Source organism: Montipora capricornis, chromosome 7 (genome assembly GCF_036669925.1).
Source record: "Montipora capricornis isolate CH-2021 chromosome 7, ASM3666992v2, whole genome shotgun sequence".
Taxonomy (NCBI): domain Eukaryota; kingdom Metazoa; phylum Cnidaria; class Anthozoa; order Scleractinia; family Acroporidae; genus Montipora; species Montipora capricornis.
Window position 1 is genome coordinate 30,423,908 of NC_090889.1, and position 20,000 is coordinate 30,443,907.

At 38.5% G+C, this 20,000-nt stretch overlaps 1 protein-coding gene across 5 annotated transcripts in view; it reads left to right on the top strand.

The window, feature by feature from the left end:
- LOC138056869 (uncharacterized) overlaps window positions 1–20,000 on the top strand; it is a 36,908-nt gene that overhangs the window by 13,079 nt on the left and 3,829 nt on the right. For 2 of the 5 annotated variants that reach the window (XM_068902795.1, XM_068902792.1), the window contains 8 exons: window positions 7,658–7,881; window positions 10,379–10,508; window positions 11,289–11,443; window positions 12,460–12,791; window positions 13,398–13,429; window positions 17,040–17,068; window positions 18,467–18,563; window positions 19,165–19,478. In XM_068902795.1, the coding sequence (XP_068758896.1) occupies window positions 7,658–7,881; window positions 10,379–10,508; window positions 11,289–11,443; window positions 12,460–12,791; window positions 13,398–13,429; window positions 17,040–17,068; window positions 18,467–18,563; window positions 19,165–19,478 (1,313 nt within the window). Of the gene's footprint in view, window positions 1–1,938; window positions 2,325–7,657; window positions 7,882–10,378; window positions 10,509–11,288; window positions 11,444–12,459; window positions 12,792–13,397; window positions 13,430–17,039; window positions 17,069–18,466; window positions 18,564–19,164; window positions 19,479–20,000 lie in introns of those variants that run through there. The other 3 variants (XM_068902796.1, XM_068902797.1, XM_068902794.1) reach the window with 3 other exon arrangements.

Genomic DNA, 20,000 nt, shown 5'->3' on the forward strand with positions numbered 1-20,000 from the left:
GTTTGTATTTGAAAAAAATAAAATCGCGAGGAAGCCTAAAAAGTAGCTAAAAAAGGTCGATTCTCAAAAACGAGAAGAACAAATTTACTTTAATTTCAGGGTCGAACGGAAAACCAAATATTGAAGTGAACGTTATATGTACATGGATGAGTTAAAAATACACCCTTTTTTTTTATATAAGAATATATTTTATAAGAATATCAAGGCTCAAAATTTGCGAAAATTTAAGAATATTTTAAGAATAAAGCCGAGGCTGAGATTTTGAAAAGAATAGATATAATTTTGTGAGTTGAAGCATCTGTAAATACAATACAATTTTATGTTTTTAACTTAACCGTATAAATTATTCCTTTCTCTGAACGTCGAAACTAGCCAACAAAACGAAAATTATAACCTGCACTAGCTATAGCAAAATGTTCAACGCTAATGACAGTTCGATAAACGGTACATGTAATACATATGTACAGTATTCAGCACAAAAGACATAAACTAAACCGCAAAAAAGTATTATGACAAATTCTTTCTTTTTCAAATAAGAAAACCTAGCGACAACAGATCTAGATACCAAACACTTGTAATTGATACCCCAATAAATTCTAAAACAGAAATGTCATAAGCTATCATTTAAGAAAAATACAAGGATATTTTCAGCCTAAAATCGGCAGAAAAATACGAATATTCAGCCTAAGCCGGAAAAACAACATTCTTATAAAAAAAAAGAGTGTACCAGGGAAAGTAATGAAATAGCGAGTGGCAAAGAATGTAGCAATGTACAAGAGGATACAGCTGTTTTGAGAAAGGTTGTTCAAAAGAAGACCTACAGTAACCTTACTTAGGGCCTCATTATATGAGCCCGTTTGACCGGGCTGGCTCGGTTACCGAGATCTCGGTTTTTCCCGGAAAATTTTCTCGGCTTAAGGTGGCTGGAACCAGTTTCACCACTTTTAGAGACCTTCTTATTAGATGGGTTATAACTACTATACTGTATCACGTAACAGCAATGTTATGGTACCAAATCAAACACCAATTATTGCTTAACAAAATGCTCTCACTATTTTGACGTAAAAAGGTTGCCATGGCAACATGAAAGCTCTCCAAAAACACCCTCTATTCGTCTTTACTTGCTTATATCTCAAAAATGAACTCGGTGACCCCCATTTTTTATTGTAGAATAGTAATTAGCAATTTGAGATTAAAGTATCAGCAAAGTTTAAAAAAATTCTTGGGAGCCAATTTAGAGCTACCTTAAATTTTCGAAAATTTAAGGTAGCCCTGAATTGGCTCCCAAGAATTTTTGTTAACTTTGCAGATAGTCCTATCTCAAATTGCTAATTACTATTTTACAATAAAAAATGGGGGTCACCGAGTTCGTTTTTACGATAAAAGCAAGTAAAGACGAAATATAGGGTGTTTTTGCTGAGCTTTCATGTTGCCATGGCAACCTTTTACGTCAAAATAGTGAGCGCATTTTGTTAAGTGATAATTGGTGTTTGGTATTGTACCATAAGATTTCTTTTACGTGATACCGTTTTGTAGTGACAACTCTTCTAATAAAAAGGTCCTTAAAAGTAGTGAAACTGGTTCCAGCCACCTTAAGCTCGATTACCAGCGTTCACTCCCGAAAACACGGGGAGGATACCCGAACACGAGTGAGCAGCGGAAATCGAATCTATTCTCGGCTCAGCTGGTCTCAAAAGCCCCGAAAACTTTTCGGGCCCGAAAAGCGATTTGTGAACCTAAAATTCTGCTTATTATGAAATAGGGAACTTTGAGCATGTTTTCAAAACCTTAGAAAATGAAACAATTGCAAATAATCATGACTTGAAACGTTTTCGTTTTGAGGAAACAAAGCGTTTTACGTCAACCGAAAGATGTCCGAAAAGTTTCGGGACTTTTGAGAAACGCCCCCAGGAAACTACAATTGTAGATCAGATTCCGGAAAGGAGGAATCACTTTTCACTTTTCAGTGACCCTTGATGGCAGCTTCATTTTGCTAATCCGTTTATCAATATCAACATCCGATCTTTGTCTCAGGATGCTCGATTGGCTTATTCTCATTTGTTTCCTTTTATTAAGCCCAAGTGAAGGATTTCTATTCAACGTTTCCCGCGGAGACCTAGATAAATTTTCAAACATGGATTCTCCTGGAACGTGTTCCACGACGAACGACGTTGGGAAATCGTGGTGTGTGACAAGAAACGCTGGTTGCAGTGTCCAAGGTTGCTGCACTTGCATCTGTTCGTACAAGTATTCAACCTTCACAATGGATTCTTCCGTGGAAAAGGCAACCTGCGTGGAAAACTCATACATCCGTAATTTTTCTGGTACGCAATAATTTTAAGGCTTCGTGTTAAGGGAATGGATCTTTTTACAATATAAAACAAAAGCCAAATTTAGAAACACATGAAACGCCTTCCTCTCACATAAGCAAATTACTCGGATTCAACACTTGAATTTTAAATTTTGTATTATTGAAAACTTTCATTTAAGATATAATCTAAACGGTTAGGTTAAACTGGAACAAAAATGAGCAAAACTAAAGCTTAAGCTATAACATGAGTTTTACTCAAACCTTCAGGTTAGAAAGTTATTTAGGTTGGCAACAATCAAGAACAAAGAACACAATGGTTTGTATTTGAAAAAAATAAAATCGCGAGGAAGCCTAAAAAGTAGCTAAAAAAAGATCGATTCTCAAAAACGAGAAGAACAAATTTAGTTTAATTTCAGGGTCGGACGGAAAACCAAATATTGAAGTGAACGTTTTATGTACATGGATGAGTTAAAAATACACCCTTTTTTTTATAAAAGAAAAAATTTTATAAGAATATCAAGGCTGAAAATTTGCGAAAATTTAAGAATATTTTAAGAATAAAGCCGAGGCTGAGATTTTGAAAAGAATAGATATAATTTTGTGAGTTGAAACATCTGTAAATACAATACAATTTTATGTTTTTAACTTAACCGTATAAATTATTCCTTTCTCTGAACGTCGAAACTAGCCAACAAAACGAAAATTATAACCTGCACTAGCTATAGCAAAATGTTCAACGCTAATGACAGTTCGATAAACGGTACATGTAATACATATGTACAGTATTCAGCACAAAAGACATAAACTAAACCGCAAAAAAAGTATTATGACAAATTCTTTCTTTTTCAAATAAGAAAACCTAGCGACAACAGATCTAGATAACAAACACTTGTAATTGATACCCCAATAAATTCTAAAACAGAAATGTCATAAGCTATCATTTAAGAGAAATACAAGAATATTTTCAGCCTAAAATCGGCAGAAAAATACGAATATTCAGCCTAAGCCGGAAAAACAACATTCTTACAAAAAAAAAAAGAGTGTACCAGGGAAAGTAATGAAATAGCGAGTGTCAAAGAATGTAGCAATGTACGCGAGGATACAGCTGTTTCGAGAAAGGTTGTCCAAAAGAAGCATTAATACACACACATACAATACATACTTAATTAACCGCTCCCCATAGGGGCTTTTCACGGCCAATGAAACACAATCAACGAAACAACAAAACACAACAACTACAACTGTTAAAGGGAACCTCCACTAAAACAACAAAATAACTTTAAACCAGAGAACATAATGTTTACAATTGGAATTGCTCAATCTTTTTCCAATGAAAGCGTTTGTATTCGAGAAAAATAAATTCCAAAAACGCTTATTTTGGCTTTCAAATTTCCCGGACGCCGCCATCTTGAATAATTGTGACGTAACTTGGTTGCCCTATTGTTCTGATACAAAGAGCGATTGTTCTGGAACGATAGGGCAACCAAGTTACGTCACAATTATTCAAGATGGCGGCGCCCGGGAAATTTGAAAGCCAAAATAAGCGTTTTTGGAATTTATTTTTCTCGAATACAAACGCTTTCATTGGAAAAAGATTGAGCAATTCCAATTGTAAACATTATGTTCTGTGGTTTAAAGTTATTTTGTTGTTTTAGTGGAGGTTCCCTTTAAGAATCCCAACTGGCCGGAGGCAAATCAGTTGGCTATTTACAAGTGCAGCTGGGAAGTTGAACCAGGGACTACCTGGAACAAATTCAACGAGTGGTCAGAGCGGGTCTTGAACCCGGGATCTCCGGATCTCAAGGCAAGCGCCCTAACCACTGGGCCACACTGTGCCTGTGCCAGTTTGAGTCAACGAATACATGATAGCAATGCTGTCGAAAACGTCACCTAGAAATACATGCTCACGCTATGTTACCTACATGGAGATATGAGTGAGTTTCAAAATTCAGTCAAATGATCCACACCATGAATTTGTAACAAAGGGGTAGGATTCAAAGAGAAAGCATGATTCTGACGACCTACAGTAACCTTACTTATTTTATGTCATGTTTTGCAGGAAAGTCGGATTGCAGAGCCATCGTTTTGCTAATGAACCCTTTCGTTTTTGGATATGTTTTGGTTGCTTGATAGCGAGAGAGAGCTTCAACATAAGCCTGTGCGTACTGCCACTTCATCACATGATTTCACCCAAATATCTCGCCACCGTAGGTCTTCACTGGACGGTCGTGTCATCTTCGATTCTGGGCGTTCACTACAAGTTGAATTTATTTTATTGAATATCTCCGATACTACCTTTCGGCATTGTCGCGAACGCTAGAGCTCTTACTCTTCTCTTGGACAACCTTTTCCGAAACAGCTGTATATAGATATACGTGTTAGTAATCAGTGGAAAAAGCACTGGAAGACAGAAAGCGTAAAATTCTTCTGTCGCAGAAAGACTGCTCAGCCAGTGTGGTTCAGTGGTTAGGGCGGTGGCCTTAAGATTGTGATCGAAGATCCTTCGTTCAAGACCCGTTCTCACCACTTGTTGAATTTGATTCTGGTGGCCCATGGATCAACTTCCTGCTACGCGCGCGCTACACTTGTCATGGCCAACTGATTTGCCTCAATCGTTCTTCCGTTCTGTTCGTTTCATTGGACCTTAAAAGCCCCCGTGGGGGAGGGGCCAAGTAATTATGTATGTAAACGAAAGAGATAAATGATCCTCGCTCTCAAGTTATCTCACGTCACCTGAAAAAATCGTGGTGTCTCCCGCCAACGAGATTCGAACCCATAATCTCTGCGATGCAGGTGCAATGCTGCTGAGCTATGAAGCCACACAGTTGGGAGCAGGCCAGAAGGCCAGAAGCCCATTTCCGAGTTGCTGCATGCCTCAGTTTCAAAGCGAGTCCTGGTGCACAACCATTCAAATGGAAATGAGTTGCGTATTCTTATGCAAATAAAACTCATTTCCCTTACAATAGTTGAGCACCAAGACTCACTTCGAAACCGAGACAAACAGCAACTCGGAAATGGCCTATTTGTTGGGCTCATATCCCTATACATACATTTTGGTATTAACTAAGTATATATTGTTCAAATTAACGTTTGCCAGGAGCGTGTGGGCTGTAACTAGAAAGCGGAAGAATTAAAAAATATCTTCTTTCAAAATAATCGGTCATTGTTTACAAAACTTTAAGCACTCTTGTTCTTGAACTAGATCACGCCGAGGACAATTACCCCTCTCTCTCGGTCAATAATGAAGAAGAAGCCTTTTACAATCTAGATTAATCCTGACTTGTTTTGTACTATATTTCGGATGGCCAAACTATCCTTCTTTAGCCAGAGACAATGTAAATTGCATTAGAGGGTATCGGAACGAGAAATACAAAATAACAGTCACATTTACAATAACCCTCCTTGTAAAATGAAAAGATTGAACTTGCAAATGCCATGCAGAAAGATAAGAATATATGGATATGTTTCTTCTTGCGGGATCGGTTAAGACTCTTAGATCAGCAATACTGTGCTGGTGTTTACGAATAAAGGATTGAAACGTACTAGATCACGACAATATATCACGGCAGAATCAAAATTGCATTTCATATATAGCTTTGTTGAGGTCGCTCTCGTCGAAGTCATAAAATGGAAGCGAGACGGACAATTTCAAATTGGGGTAAACTTTAAATAGAATGACGAGTGATTATGAAGGCCTATTAGAATGATTAGCACAGTTTATAATTAAGGAAGCAACTTAAGGTGGCTAAAACCGGTTTCAACAATTTGGAGCCGATGAATTAGAAGGATTAAGCCTGTAACACTGTTTCACTTAACGGCAATGTTATGGTACCAAATGAAATGGGAATAATTGCTTAACAAGATGCACATATTAAGGTAACGTAATAAACGTAAAACCATCTAAAAACGCTCCATATATTGTGTTTAATTAAGGGTTTATGTCTTAAAAACGAACTCGATGACCCAATTTTTTTCTTGCTGAAAAATGATGAGCAGGCTAAGACGAAACTCTCTGCAAAGTTAAAAAAAATCCGTGGAGAGGATTCAGAGAATTTTTTAAAACTTTGCAGAAAGTTTTATCCTAGCGTGGTAATTAATCACTTTTCAGCAATAAAAGAGGGGCTCACAGAGTTCGTTTTTGAGATATATGAGTTAAAGACAAAATATAGGCTGTTTTTAGATGGCTCTTTTGTTGCCATGGTAACCCGTTACGTCACATTAATTAGTGCATCTTGTTAAGCATCTATAGGTGTTTCATATGGCATCATAACATTACCTTTAAGTGAAAACCGTTGCTAGATTCATTCCTTCCAAATAGTACAGTTTGTTGAAAGTGTTAAAACTGGTTTGAGCCTCCTTAAGTAGATGATGACGACGATGAGGATGAACTTACGTGGCCTTTGCACAATCCGATCCTATAGCTCTTTCTAGAATGACTAGCGGCACGTATGAGATAGGTGGAGCGTCACTGTGACTTATTGTGTTTTAACTACGGTGCACTAACGAGGGCCAATAAGCCCGAGACAGCTGTCTGCGTCTGTTTTCTGGTTCGAGCGCTGATCATGCTAGGTTTGGCTGACCGTAGTTGCATTTTGAAGAAAATGCCTTCGTGAATTCGTGAACGTTGTTTGATCTTTCTTAACGTGAAGTGTTTCGTTCACGCTTATCACTGTTTGTGTTGATCCAACGTAATGCATACATCGTTACACGGCATTGCAATTTTTATAAATAAGTTTATAAATGAAGTGATGTTTACTTAAGTGTCAACTGAATTTAACGGGAGGGCAGTAATTGGGGACACGCATTGTACAGAAAACAAATCAAATCAACTCATGTCAAATGATAGGTTGCCGGGTTTTTGAGGGGATAGGAAAACTGGAGTACCCGGAGAAAAACCTCTAGGTGCAGAGTAGAAAACCAACAAACACAACCCTGTTGTAACACCAGGTCTGAGAATCGACCCAGGGCCACATTGAAGGGAGGCGAGTACTCTCACCACTGAGCCATCCATGGTGTGAATAAGCATTTAAAACACAAGACTTGAATGGGATTAGAACTAAGGACGGAATAATTGCGCCGCAAACTGTTCCCCCAAGTGAGCTATTAAGTCATCTTGGAGCTGGTCATTTGCGAGTTTGTTTTTATACCGAAGGAGGTAAACTGGTTTGGTTTGAAAGAGAGAGGATATAAGAGATATGATCTTAAAATTGAACATCACTTTGGCCGGAACACCTGCTAGACTTAACTCTACTTAAACTCTTCTTAAAAAAGTCCCGTTGGCGTTTTGTTGGAATCCTCGTAATACACTTTTTCACATTGTATTCATTTTTTTTTTCTCATTCATAGGTTGTTCAACAACGTTTGCAACAGTAAGCAAATCAAATCCACTGGTGAGGTTAGATCTTGCTGTGCAGAGTTCCAAGGGGATTTCAAACATGAATAACAATCATGATTGTTTAATAGAGAATGTACTGTACCTTGACTTGAACACATGGAAAACTCTTGGATCCAAGGAGAAAAGCACATTTGCGTTGGCAAAGACTAATGAGTGGCCTTACATGGAGCTTCAGGTTAGTTGTTTTATGTCTGCCTCACTGATTCAATCATACATCTTTTGTATGTTCTTTACTTAGTATCTTACTTAATATACTATCTGCGGTAAAAATATTGGCATTCCTGGTTGAGTCTACGTTTATCTTCATTCATTCATTCATTCACTCACTCACTCACTCACTCACTCACTCACTCACTCATTCACTCACTCAACAACTTCAAGAGAGAAATGTACACAAAAGGAAGTTAAAAATAATTATCAATTTGAAAACTACCTGACATTAATTACAATGATTAAGCCAGCACAAAGAATTAGCCTGACAAGGTTTAGATTAGGATGTCATGCATTATGTTATGAATACAAACTGGCAAGTAGAGGAGCATTAATCCCACTAGAAGAGCAAACGTGTTTAGTATTCAAAGAAAATTGCATAGAAAATGAACAGCATTTCTGGATGTATTGTCGGGATTTTACCCTTAAGACGTGAGCTGCACTCACATATTTCAAACGCTGACACTCGTTACACCAATGGGCCATTTCCGAGATCATGTCTGCCTCATCTTCAACGCGAGTCTAAGTGCGAAGTTTTTGTTATGAAAATTAGTTTTCATTCATATGTAAAGTTGAACCAATTACCATTACAAAAGCTTCGCACTTAGACTCGCTTTGAAGAGGAGGCAGACTTGAACTCGGAAATGGCCTATTTAAGTAATAACGAGAAGACGAAATATTTACTTACAGCAGAAAACAGGGTTACATCTAAAATAATAGGTAAAAATATCTGTTTAATGTTTCAAAAAAGAAAAGAGAATCTTAATTCACAAATGTAATAAGCGCTATGAATTTTCTAATTACTTGTATACGGATATGGTAAATGTTATTTTGTATTTTTATTAGTTAATGTTCAAACATTTATTGTAACTAGACCAATACCTCCCTTGGAGAGTAGAGAGAGTTTCAATCAAAAAGGAAGGAGACAATCCAGTAAACCAATCAAAACTCGAAGTAATTATACGTAGCCGATACAAAGCGCGTGGCCCGGTTGTTCAAAAGCCGATTAACGCTAATCCCAGACTAAAAATTAACCAAGGAGTTTATTTCTCTTCTCCCAAATGCTGTTCAACGCTGATATTCGGCAAAACTTTACATTTGAAGAAGTCAATCTTGAAAAACAAGATTAAGAAAAAGAAACTTTCACCAAAAAGTACATGGAACAAAAGTTAACGCTAATCCTGGATTAACTTAATCGGCTTTCAAACAATCGGACCCTGATTGGTTGAAAAAGTTGCGCTAGAACTTTTAACCAATCTGATTCAGTCAGTCAATTGAAAACCGCTCTAAGGCGCAATAAAGAATACTATTACTATTACTCATTCGTTCATCCACTAACTCAGTCAGTCAGTATCTAGTGGCCGCCTTTTTCAAGCGTAGCCCTGACAACAGAGAGTGTACTAAGAGGTGACGCTATGGGACTTTCTAATCATCGACAAGCGACTTTGAATATACCGAAAAAACTGCGACAGTCAAAACGAAAAGCACTGAAAAAGGCAACGCTAATTTTGACCTCACGGAAAAGAGCCTAGCAGAGGTAATGACCATTGAGCTAATATCGGGAAGGTTACCGAGAAAATGTGTAGCAACGAAGACATTTGAAACGCCGGAGAAACGACGTTTGTCCGTCGTGGGGTGTTATAGGCAGAGAAAGTGTGTAACAACATTCCAGGAATAAAATATGGTTATTTGGAGAGAATATTGACATTTTCCCATCGGGTCCTGGCGTGCTCCACGTGACCTCAAACGTCGCGTTGTCAGGACAACAACAGTAACGAAATGTGCACAGATGTAAATCGCACGTGCGGAATGTGCCCGACCATCGTTTTTGTTCATTAAAGGGGCTAGGTCACGCAATTTTAGGCAATTGCAGCACTGATCGAATGGTCATAGAATTAACTAAAATATCAAAATAACTGTTCAAAACTATAGAAGAATTCTAACAAAACACAGGGAAGCCAAGAAGGGACATGGATGGACAAAACTGGAGAGGATTGAAATGGATTGAATTTAGGTAAATTTGAAAAACGTCGGCCCACCTTTTTTCAAATTTATATCAGTCTATATCAAGATGTCATTTACAAAGCTGGAAAATCATTCTCAAGTTGTTATGTGGGCATGATTTTGCAAATGAAAGACTCTTGCTCTGCCAATTTGATGTTTAGAGCTCATAATTAACAAAATTAAACAAAATTACCTGAAATAGCGTGACCTAGCCCCTTGAAGCTGATTGTTTCACCACTTATGTCCAGGATTGAAATTGCTAGCAAAATCTTATCGCAAAAATCGCAAGAATAGCAAATTAATAACGAAGAGAACGAAACAAAAGGCAAAGGCACCCTAAGAAAGCCGCAAATGTAGCAAATATCGCAAAATTTGCATCATATCATCATCATCACTCTATGATATTTATTCGGGAATTTACATATTCTTACATAACTGCTATTTTTTTGTTTTACCAGTGGAATGGAAACATGACCCCGTCATACTTTGGCTACATTATGAAACTAGAGATTAACTGTAGCAGTGGTCCAGGCAAGAAAGGAGGAACACAGTTCTGCGTTCTTTTTAAAACAAAGGGCAATCGCACATGTAAATATGAAAGATCCTTTTAGGGTGGGAGGGGTACTTGGTTCAGTGAGCAGCTGTTATAATGGTTCGTGGAATTGCCCTAGAAGAGAAGAGACCGAAACAGGCATACACCGGGCACAATGAAACTTTTTTTTAGAAAATAAATATCGGATATGTAATATCTATTTATTATAAAAACACCAATGAAATACTAAATCATTTCACGAAAGGGATCGAAAAGCGCGATTTTTATACGTAACCATAGCAACAGTGATATCTTCACGTGTGAAGATATCTGGTTGGTTATCTGGTTGTTTTTAATTAAAACCCGCAAATTTTGCTATTTCACCTATACACAGATACACATCGTCCGATTTTCCGGATTCCGGAATCCCCGAGGACTCCAGAAAATGTGAGGCTTTAGAATTCGGAATCCACAGATTTCGATGGAATCTCGGCTCCTTTTCAGCCGAACTCCGGAATCCACGACTCGGGATCCGGGATCAACTATTTAGGATCCGACGGCCACCTCGATTCCTTTACAAGGGCGATGCAATACTTAATCGACCGCTCATAGGGGCTTTTCTTGGCCAATCACGTAAAAGAGTAGAACGGAACAACTTTAAGAATCCCAACTGGCCGGGGGCAAACCAGTTGACTATTTACAAATGTAGTTGCACTGGGCTGCACGGCTTCCTCCAGAAACAAAGTGTGATATGTGACAAATGAAGCTACACAGTTCCTTGTCCCTGATTCTTCAATAGTATTTTTGTGTCCGATTTTTTGTTGTCACTTCAACAGGGTTCATTTCAGGATCCACGCAGGCTCCGACGAAATCCATTGCTACAAAAAGTACTCTAACCCGAAATGTAACCAGAGAAAATCAGTCGTCCTCCATAGCGATGACATCCGTGACAACACAAAGACGAACTGTTGCGGTAACATCCTCAGGACAGGTTGGTTGGCTAAATTTATTTCTTCTGTGTGTATAGGCCTGTGACGGGAAGGGAGGAGAGGGGGGGGGGGGGGGGGTGGTGGGGAGTGGTGGAATAAGAAATACGGGAGAACTTCAGGATCCACTTACATTTCTCTTATCATTCTTCGAATCTGGACATGATTTCCATTCAGGTTGTCGACACTTCAGTCAAACCGACCGGTTGCTAAAGTATTTGAGCATCGTACTTTCGTTCTTGCGAGTTCACAACACTCAGGGCTTTAAAAATAACTGAGGAGAAAGCGCTGCCTTTGTAATTTCATTAGGACATAGTCAGACTTTCAGGTCTTCTCTGATAACGAATATAACTCGTGGGTATCGCCGGTCTCACTGTGGGACGTTAAAGAATCTACATACTGCTGTTCGTGAAGAATCCCCGAAGACCCACGGAGTTGGTGGTCTACCTCTCGGAGAATTGTAAATTTCCATGAAACCGATCTTGTATGTGCGGTAGTGTATAAATCCAGTAACACTATCACCATTACCGTTCTTTTCAGTGCATTGGCTCCCTCCATCATCTTCAACAAGGCATGATAAGGGAGCGGAGAGGGCGAATATTGTGGTGCAAGGGATTGAAAGAGATGGGAAATGGAACAATAGGTGGAGCTGGGATCAATAGAGCGGTTTTCCATTGAGTCTCGAAAGTAATTGGCGAATTGCTTTGGTTTTGCATTATTTCACTCAGTGATTGGCTCAAAGTTCTCGCGATATTTTTTCAACCAATCAGAAGTGAAACCAAAACCAATCGTGGCTCGCGCGTGCACATTTTCCCGCGCTTTGTGTCGGCTGCGTGTAATTACATGTACTTCGAGTTTTTATTGGTTTACTGGATTGTCTCCGTCCTTTTTGATTGGCCAAAGTAATTACTTTGGTTTTGGTTTTACGACACTCAATTGGAACTCCCTCTATGGGCACTGAAATCATACAATTTTTGTCATGGATAAATGATTTGTATTAAGCGCTTGATTTGTAATCTAGGTTGCAACCTCTAAAAGGACCACAGGAAGGCAATTAAATTCATCAGAAATTACGTTTGCAACGTCACCAGATACTAAAAGAGTTACTTCGAAGTCTAAAGATTCGTCAGCGACAACAGCATCTCCGCGAACAGGACAAGTAACACAAAAGTCCACAACAACTGATTATTACATGGAAAGCGACAAGTTTAAGAAAAGAGAAAACAAAGTGAGAGGCAAAAAGGGAAAACAAGAGATGATAACGATCGCCGTTGTGGCTGGTGTGGCCGCAGTGTTCTGCTTACTTGTTCTGCTGCTTGTCTGGTTTATTATCAGACAACGAAAAACAAACAGGTAGTTTGTATGTAGGATAATTTTCCTCTAAAATTACTAGGCCGAGAAGCGAACTGAAGCTTTCCGGATCAACATGCAGAATTCAAAATGCCTCAGGAGAAAGGACTGCTTTGCTCATGAAAGGACACAGTTTCGAGCAAGAGGCCCTCTTTTTCTGAGAGGTTACTAAGGAAGTATATATTTCGCATCCCTTTATAACCTCGTTTAGCATTTGTTCGATGAAGGGGACATTTGGGAATTCTATTAAATAATTGTAAGCATTCAAATATGATTGTGACGTGAACGAGTGCCATTTGTGCTATATACAGTACTAGACTACGGAGTAAAGTCAAAGAAAAGTAACTTTTTTGGTTGAGTACCTATAGAGAGCAAGTAACAGATAATTACGTATAGAGAGGCAAAGGGAGCCGGTCTACAGTCATCCTACTGAGGCAGAACAGGGAACCGTTTTATATGATGAATATTGGTAAAGTTGTGTAATATTTGACTTTGAAGTGCAGGGTATCGGCGGTTTAAGAGGGAGACTGGATTCCAGTCATTATAATATTTTGTTGTGAAAAATGAGGGTCATATTAATCTTTCAAAATGATCTCTTTTTTTTTTCAGATTACCAGCAAATAGTGTTACTGAAACAACAGGTAGTATGTTTTGGTATAACATGGAATATCGTTATAATAATTTGACAAAATAAGCCTGTGAAAACCTAGACTTGAACAAGGATCGAACCATTGAGGTCCCGAATCGAGCTCCATCAAGCCAGTAAGCTTAGCAGTCAACTGACCGGGAGCTGCCAGTCACTTACGAATTCATATCAAACTCCGAAGATTAGCGAGTGAGGGGATAAGTTTGCGGAAAGAAAGATTTATCATAGTTTCCCCAATCATATTGAAATTTAAAGTTTTCCAAACTATTCGGACTTAAATATCAGAGAAAACACTCTCACCCTCTTTATCTTGAATACAATAACGCCTAATATATATGCAAATGAGAAAACCTTGCGATAAGCTAGAAACACTTCGAAGAAGAACCAAATAAGCCTGTACTAATGTACATATTAAGTGCGGGCTATAGACGAAAGAAAAAATATCATCCTCGCATGCACTTATCTGAACAATTTAATGAAGCAATTGTCTCTTATAGACAACGTTAACTGAAAAATTCAGGTAGGTCCAATGGAATTCCAACGTAGAGGTCATGGGATCAAATCTCGTCGGAGCAACTTGGAATTTTTGGGTGTCCGTAAGTGACAATTGTTTCAATAGTCCAGATACGTGCGATGATAATTTCTCTTCAAGTAAAGCTATGATCCTTACAGTTATGGACGCAATTTTAGCAATTTCGTAGAGAAGCCTGAAGAATTCAGGACTTCAACGAGGTTTACTCGATACCGGTTACGCGATACCGGTGCGACGCTCTAACCAACTGAGCTATGAAGCCACTGACGTTGAGAGCTGGTCATTTGTGGGTTCTTATTTTCCCGTGAGGAATGAATCAATGAACGAAATGATATATGAAATGAATCATATACTGGACAGTTGGTTAGATCGTCGCACCGGTACCGCGAGGTCACGGGTTCAAACTCCGTTGAAGTCCTGAAAAATTTCAGGCTTCTCCGACGCAATTGCTAAAATTGCGTCCATCATAGCTTTACTTGATTTCATATCCGCAGTTCAGTATATGATTCATATCATATATAATTTCGTTCATAATTTCTCTGTTCGTTTAACGTCAACGGTTTTACAGTGCGACGCGCCTTACCGTGGCCACCTAACAATTTTTTTTAAAACTTTGCATCGCCAATCAGGGTGTGTGAATTTGATTGACAGTCACCCCTCGATCCTTGCAAAGTTCGCACGTTTGTAAGTTGAACACCGTTGAATGGGTCGTTAAGTTGACGTATTTATGCGTAGTTGTCAAATGTAAAAGTTTGTTGGGTGGCCACGGTATCGGTATCGGTGCTCAAACCTAATAATTATGCATAAGATAAATACTACGATAACTGAATGCTAGCCGTTTAAAGATCGGTGCTAACTTTCGGCTCCGCGTACCCCGTGGCAAACTTGTAGCCGCTTTTCCATGTGCACGGAAAAAATAGTTCACGCGGCGGGTATTCTGCTCCCCTCCCACCCAGCTCTAACGAAGTATATTGAAACACTCACCTCTAGTTGACTTCTTTGAATTCTAACGGCTCTGTAAAGATCTCGTTTAACGTCCAAACGAATGTCGGGGAAAGGCATTAGCATTACTTTTTTGTTAGTGGCACGGGGGAATTTTAGATCTAGATTTGGCACGTGGAATCCGTGCATTGGCATTCTATTTTCGATCAACCTGTAGGCTTTGTACATTATGCTATACTTTGCCACTAAAATAATGCTCTTTCTTCCCCACTGAAATGGTTGGTCTCCCCCCAATAAGTTACTAAAATGCTCAGCTAATGCTCATTACACATAGGCTGATGAGGCTGTCAGTGAAATTTGAATGTTATTAATTTCAACATTAACACAAATGAAGGCTCACTTTCACAAAAACGTATATGTACAACACAAATGCATATAGTATGATAAGTCAACAATATGTGGTATTTCATATTTAAGTGACGGAAAGTTAGTCTTTTTTGTTGTATTGCAACGTAAGTGATGTTTCAATGTAATCTTCTAAGGATTGTTGTTGTCGGTTTTGTCGTAAAAACAGGAGGAGGGGGGAGAATGCCACTAATATGCTCGAAAAAAAATTCCAGCATAATGTACAAAAGCCTATCAACCTGCCTCTGTACAGAACTAGAATAAATATATTATATACGTCCAAATCGCTGGAAGTTCTTCAAAACAATCTGAATGCCAGTTTTTGTTACAGGGTCTTTATTAAGTCTTGAAATGATCAACACTGTGGTGATCGAGCGCTACTTTTAGCGGCAGCGAAAAAAAAATGAGGCCTGCACAGAATTTGAACGCTTGACCTCTGCATAATTACTGTTACATTGTACTACGCTCTATCAATTGAGCTATCAAGCCAATAGACCATATTTGTATCCTCAGTATCGGACTGGACCTAGCTTGCAATGGAGGCTAATTTGGGGGAATATATTAAAAAGTATTTGCATTTGAAAAGATCCCCTCGCAGTAGCCTACATTGCAAGCTAGTTCCAGTCCAATTCTGAGAATACGAATATGGTCTATTGGGAGATGGTTACTTTCTGAGTTCCTCATAAACGTGGAGAGGATAGATGTATGAGAATATAATTATTGGTAACGTCTAAATTATATGAAGTTCTTCAAAACAATCTGATATCCAGATTTTATTAGAGAGTTTTCATTAAGTCTTGAAATGACCATCCCAGTTATCAGCACTACTTTAGTAGCAGGGAAGAAAAATTGAGAAACCCGAACCCGGACGACGGAGTTAGAACCAATGACCTTTGCTTACTGCTACAGCGCTCTAGCAATTGAAAATTCAAGCCAGTTTCAACATGGTATTTAATGCGTTCATCATAAACAAGTTAAGGATAGATCTATATGAACAACAGGATCTGCAATAGTTTTATATTTGAACTGCGGTGAGATTTCATTGTTAAACAATTTCAGTTTTCATTGTTAAACAATTTGTTAAACATTGTTAAACAATTTCAACCTTGTCTTCGTTTGCAGAAAGCGGCGAGTTGCTTAAAGGAGATGCATTCTCTGTGCAAAAATTTCATTTTACCTAACATGAGTGCCAAAGCGTTTGAATCTGCTACATTAGTCTATTTCTCAAAAATATTCACTTTGCGAGTCAAATTTCTGGTCAGGTTTTACAATTGGGATCGTTTGACACTTGATGATTGCATCGCTTCAAATTCGATGCAACACTTTCATTGACTGATGATCACGGGTTGCACCGACTGAAAAGTTTTGACAAGCGTTGACTAAACTTTACATCTGACTTTAACTCCATGCAATGATTGATGTATCACAAGCAACAATAACGAGAAAATGCGAGGAAATGCAATCATTTTTTCTTAGATTTTGGTTGGGTAACTTTTCCTGCAACTTGTGTCGCATCGAAATTATTCGAAAGAAGTGCATAGGCTTATAAATGCTCATAATATCTCTACAAACGGCGAGCCTTTTAACAAATTTAAATAGTGCACTTGAGAAGGTTGTACAAGACGTTAGTTGTCAGAAAAGTAATTTTGTTATCGTGAAACGTACGGATATCTTAGATCTAACCTTTATTATCTTTTCATCTAATTGTACGTTTTTCTTTTCACAGTTATTGCCAATCCAACATTGAGCTCACAGGTCAGTGACAATTACGATTTTTTTAAATACAAGATCAGATAAAGCTGTAGTTAACCTTTTCTTTTGAATACAGTAAAATAAGAGGGTGGTAGAGGGTATTTTCGTGAATCGTGAATTGCTTTTTTCGTTTTCCGTGAAATGCGAAACGTGATTTTGTCAGTTACCGTGAGCTGTGATTTTTGGGAATACTTATCCGTGAAATGAGAATCGGGTGTTAAATTCACCGTGAACTGTGATTTCGTTTCATGTTTTTGTGTTTATTTTATTTTATTTTGCGGGAGCTCTTAGGAACCCACAAAATTAAAACAGTACACTGTACATATAACTTGGCAGAGTGCAACAACTGCATCTGGATTGCATGATTCACTCAAACTTGAGCCTTTGCTCGCTCAGTGGCCTTGTCATGTTGTGGTAGGAGTGATTAGGAAGATTAAAATGGCGCGCGACTGGTTTTGGTGCATCTATGTGGTTTTTTTCTACATCTCGTTGGTGTTCGCGAAATCGGTCCGCCAATCTTTTCCCTGTTTCGCCTATGTAGGTCTTCTTACATAGTGTGCAGGTTATGCAATAGATGACATTTGCGGTCAGTCGGTAATGCATGTAAAGTGGTCGGTGATTTAAACGGATCGATTCGGGTCCTCAAATCTTAACCATGTTAGAAATAACAGGACAAGTTTTGCGTCGTTTGCGTGTACATTTGAAAGTTCCCGGTTGGTTGTCAAATTGAAATCCACTCCTAACTAGAAAGTTACCTATATTTTTGCTGCGTTTTAATGAGATAAGTGGTGGTAGAGGAAATATATGTTTAGTTTCGGGATCATTGCGGAGAATTTTGAAGTTTTTGAGAATGACATTTTTGACTGCAAAGCTTTGTGGATGGTAGGCGAGGGTGAATGGAATTCTGTTGGTTTCTTCGTTCTTTGACGTTTTTAGTTCGGTTTCTCGATCGATTTCTTGGGCACGATATTTCTCTGTGTTTGCCTGCTTTGTTATAAACTGCAATTTTACCAGTTGATCATAGTCTGTGCTAAAGATTGATATTTCCACCTGCAGAATTTAAATGTAATATTTAACACTGAAAAAATTATTCTGTTTTCAACGTACATGTGAGATCTTCATTTTGTACGATTCATAGTTATTTGTTCTGCAAAAAAAAAAATTCTTTGCTGTTAAATTTTACTGTTTACCCACATAATTTGTCGCTTTTTCCGTTGTAAATGGCCATTTTTTGACGACGGTTTTAAACTTTGGAGACACAAATTTTCGTTTGGAACACGTTTACCTTTATTATCCACATTCTATCGAAATATAAGAGTTTTAACTCAACTTAGTTCTTTGGTTTTAGGTTTCATATTTCCTTGTAAATTGAATTTTAAGATACCGTACTTTTTTTCATAGGATATCTTGCCAATGCCAATGCCAATGACTGGGTTGAAGAAAAACCCAGCTTTTGATGATTCGGTTTTTGCTGAGCAAGACGAAGTTGAGCTTTGTGGTAAGTTCAGTGCGTTCACAAAGGCCTGTAGCTTTTGAATCTTTCTTATGTCCGATCGATCTCCTCAACTAGTTGATACCAACGTTTGGTGCTTCGATCTCAACTGGCACAGCAACGAGTGCTTGCAATATCACTGCTAGTCTAGAACAAGCATCGAATAGGAACTAATGCGAATGATTCCTTTTTGATAGAAATATGCCTCCTTTGTACCATCAGAGTATAAATGAGACTTTTCGGTTAGGGTCATAAGGAGGCGTAGCTCATTCGGTTAGTGCCCGGCCTTGTGAGCTGGAGGTCGCCAGTTCGATCGATCCCCGCCTCATTCCATCGACGCCTGTTTCGACTTTCCTCCGATCCGTGTATCTGTAGCTATTGAATACCTGTAAAACGGAGCATTGACGGGGGAAAGGGGTAAATCTTTAGCTTAACCTTTCGACGAAGAAAGGGTCCCTCCAATAAAATTTGTCATTTTATGATTCTTTTGCTTAGCTTCTGATCTTTTTTTGATCAATCTTTAAGGGAATTGTTTCATATGAAAACAATACGAACAATTTCCTGTTACATTTCAATGAACACCACTCCATTTTCTATTTGCATTCAGGTAATGACACCAACGGCGGTTTTAGTATGGCAATGAATAATTTGCAGATGAAGCCTATGAGAACAACAAATACAAAAGGCAACATTTACAAAGAACACACAAGTGCAATCTCGAAGAAACTTACAAGAGATTCACAGTTGGACGGAGAGACTGCTTTTTACCATAATCCGAGCTGTCTGTTAGATGTCGAGGAATTTAATACTGCGCAGAGGTCAGATGGACATTCGAACTTTCATTCTGTACAAGGCGTGTATGAAAGCTTGAAACCGGAGAATATGATTTACCAGCCTCTCCAAAAGAGTGTACCCTCAAAGGTAAATGGGTCTTTTAATTTCAACATTTATTAACTTGAACATGAAAGTTTGTTCCGTCTGTCTCTCTTTCCTTTCACTTTCTTCCCTAGTGTTTCGCTTCTTTTCTTCCTATATTCTTATCACCGACCTCTTTTCATCCTAGCTCTCTCTCTAGCTTTCTTTGGTCTCCTCTTCTTTGCTTTCACCTCTATTACCCATTCTTCGTTCTTTCTTTCTTTCTTCCTTCCTTCCTTCCTCTCTTCCTTTCTCTCCGCATTTTTTTTTTCATTCCTTCCTACTTCCTTTGCCCCATCTATTCTTTCCCAGACATTCCCAGGAATGCCGGTAAATAGTGATTTGAGCCGATTTTAATAAGCGTCTCGAAATTGTCCCCTTACTCTTTTCCTTAACTCCAACATCACTCGTGTTCAGGACTACAGACAAAAGATGTTACCGGCAAAGTGTGCATTTATCCTATGGAGTGTTTTCACTCACGTGATCAGTAACCTTGTTCTTCCACCAAAACAAAAGAAAACGTTTGCA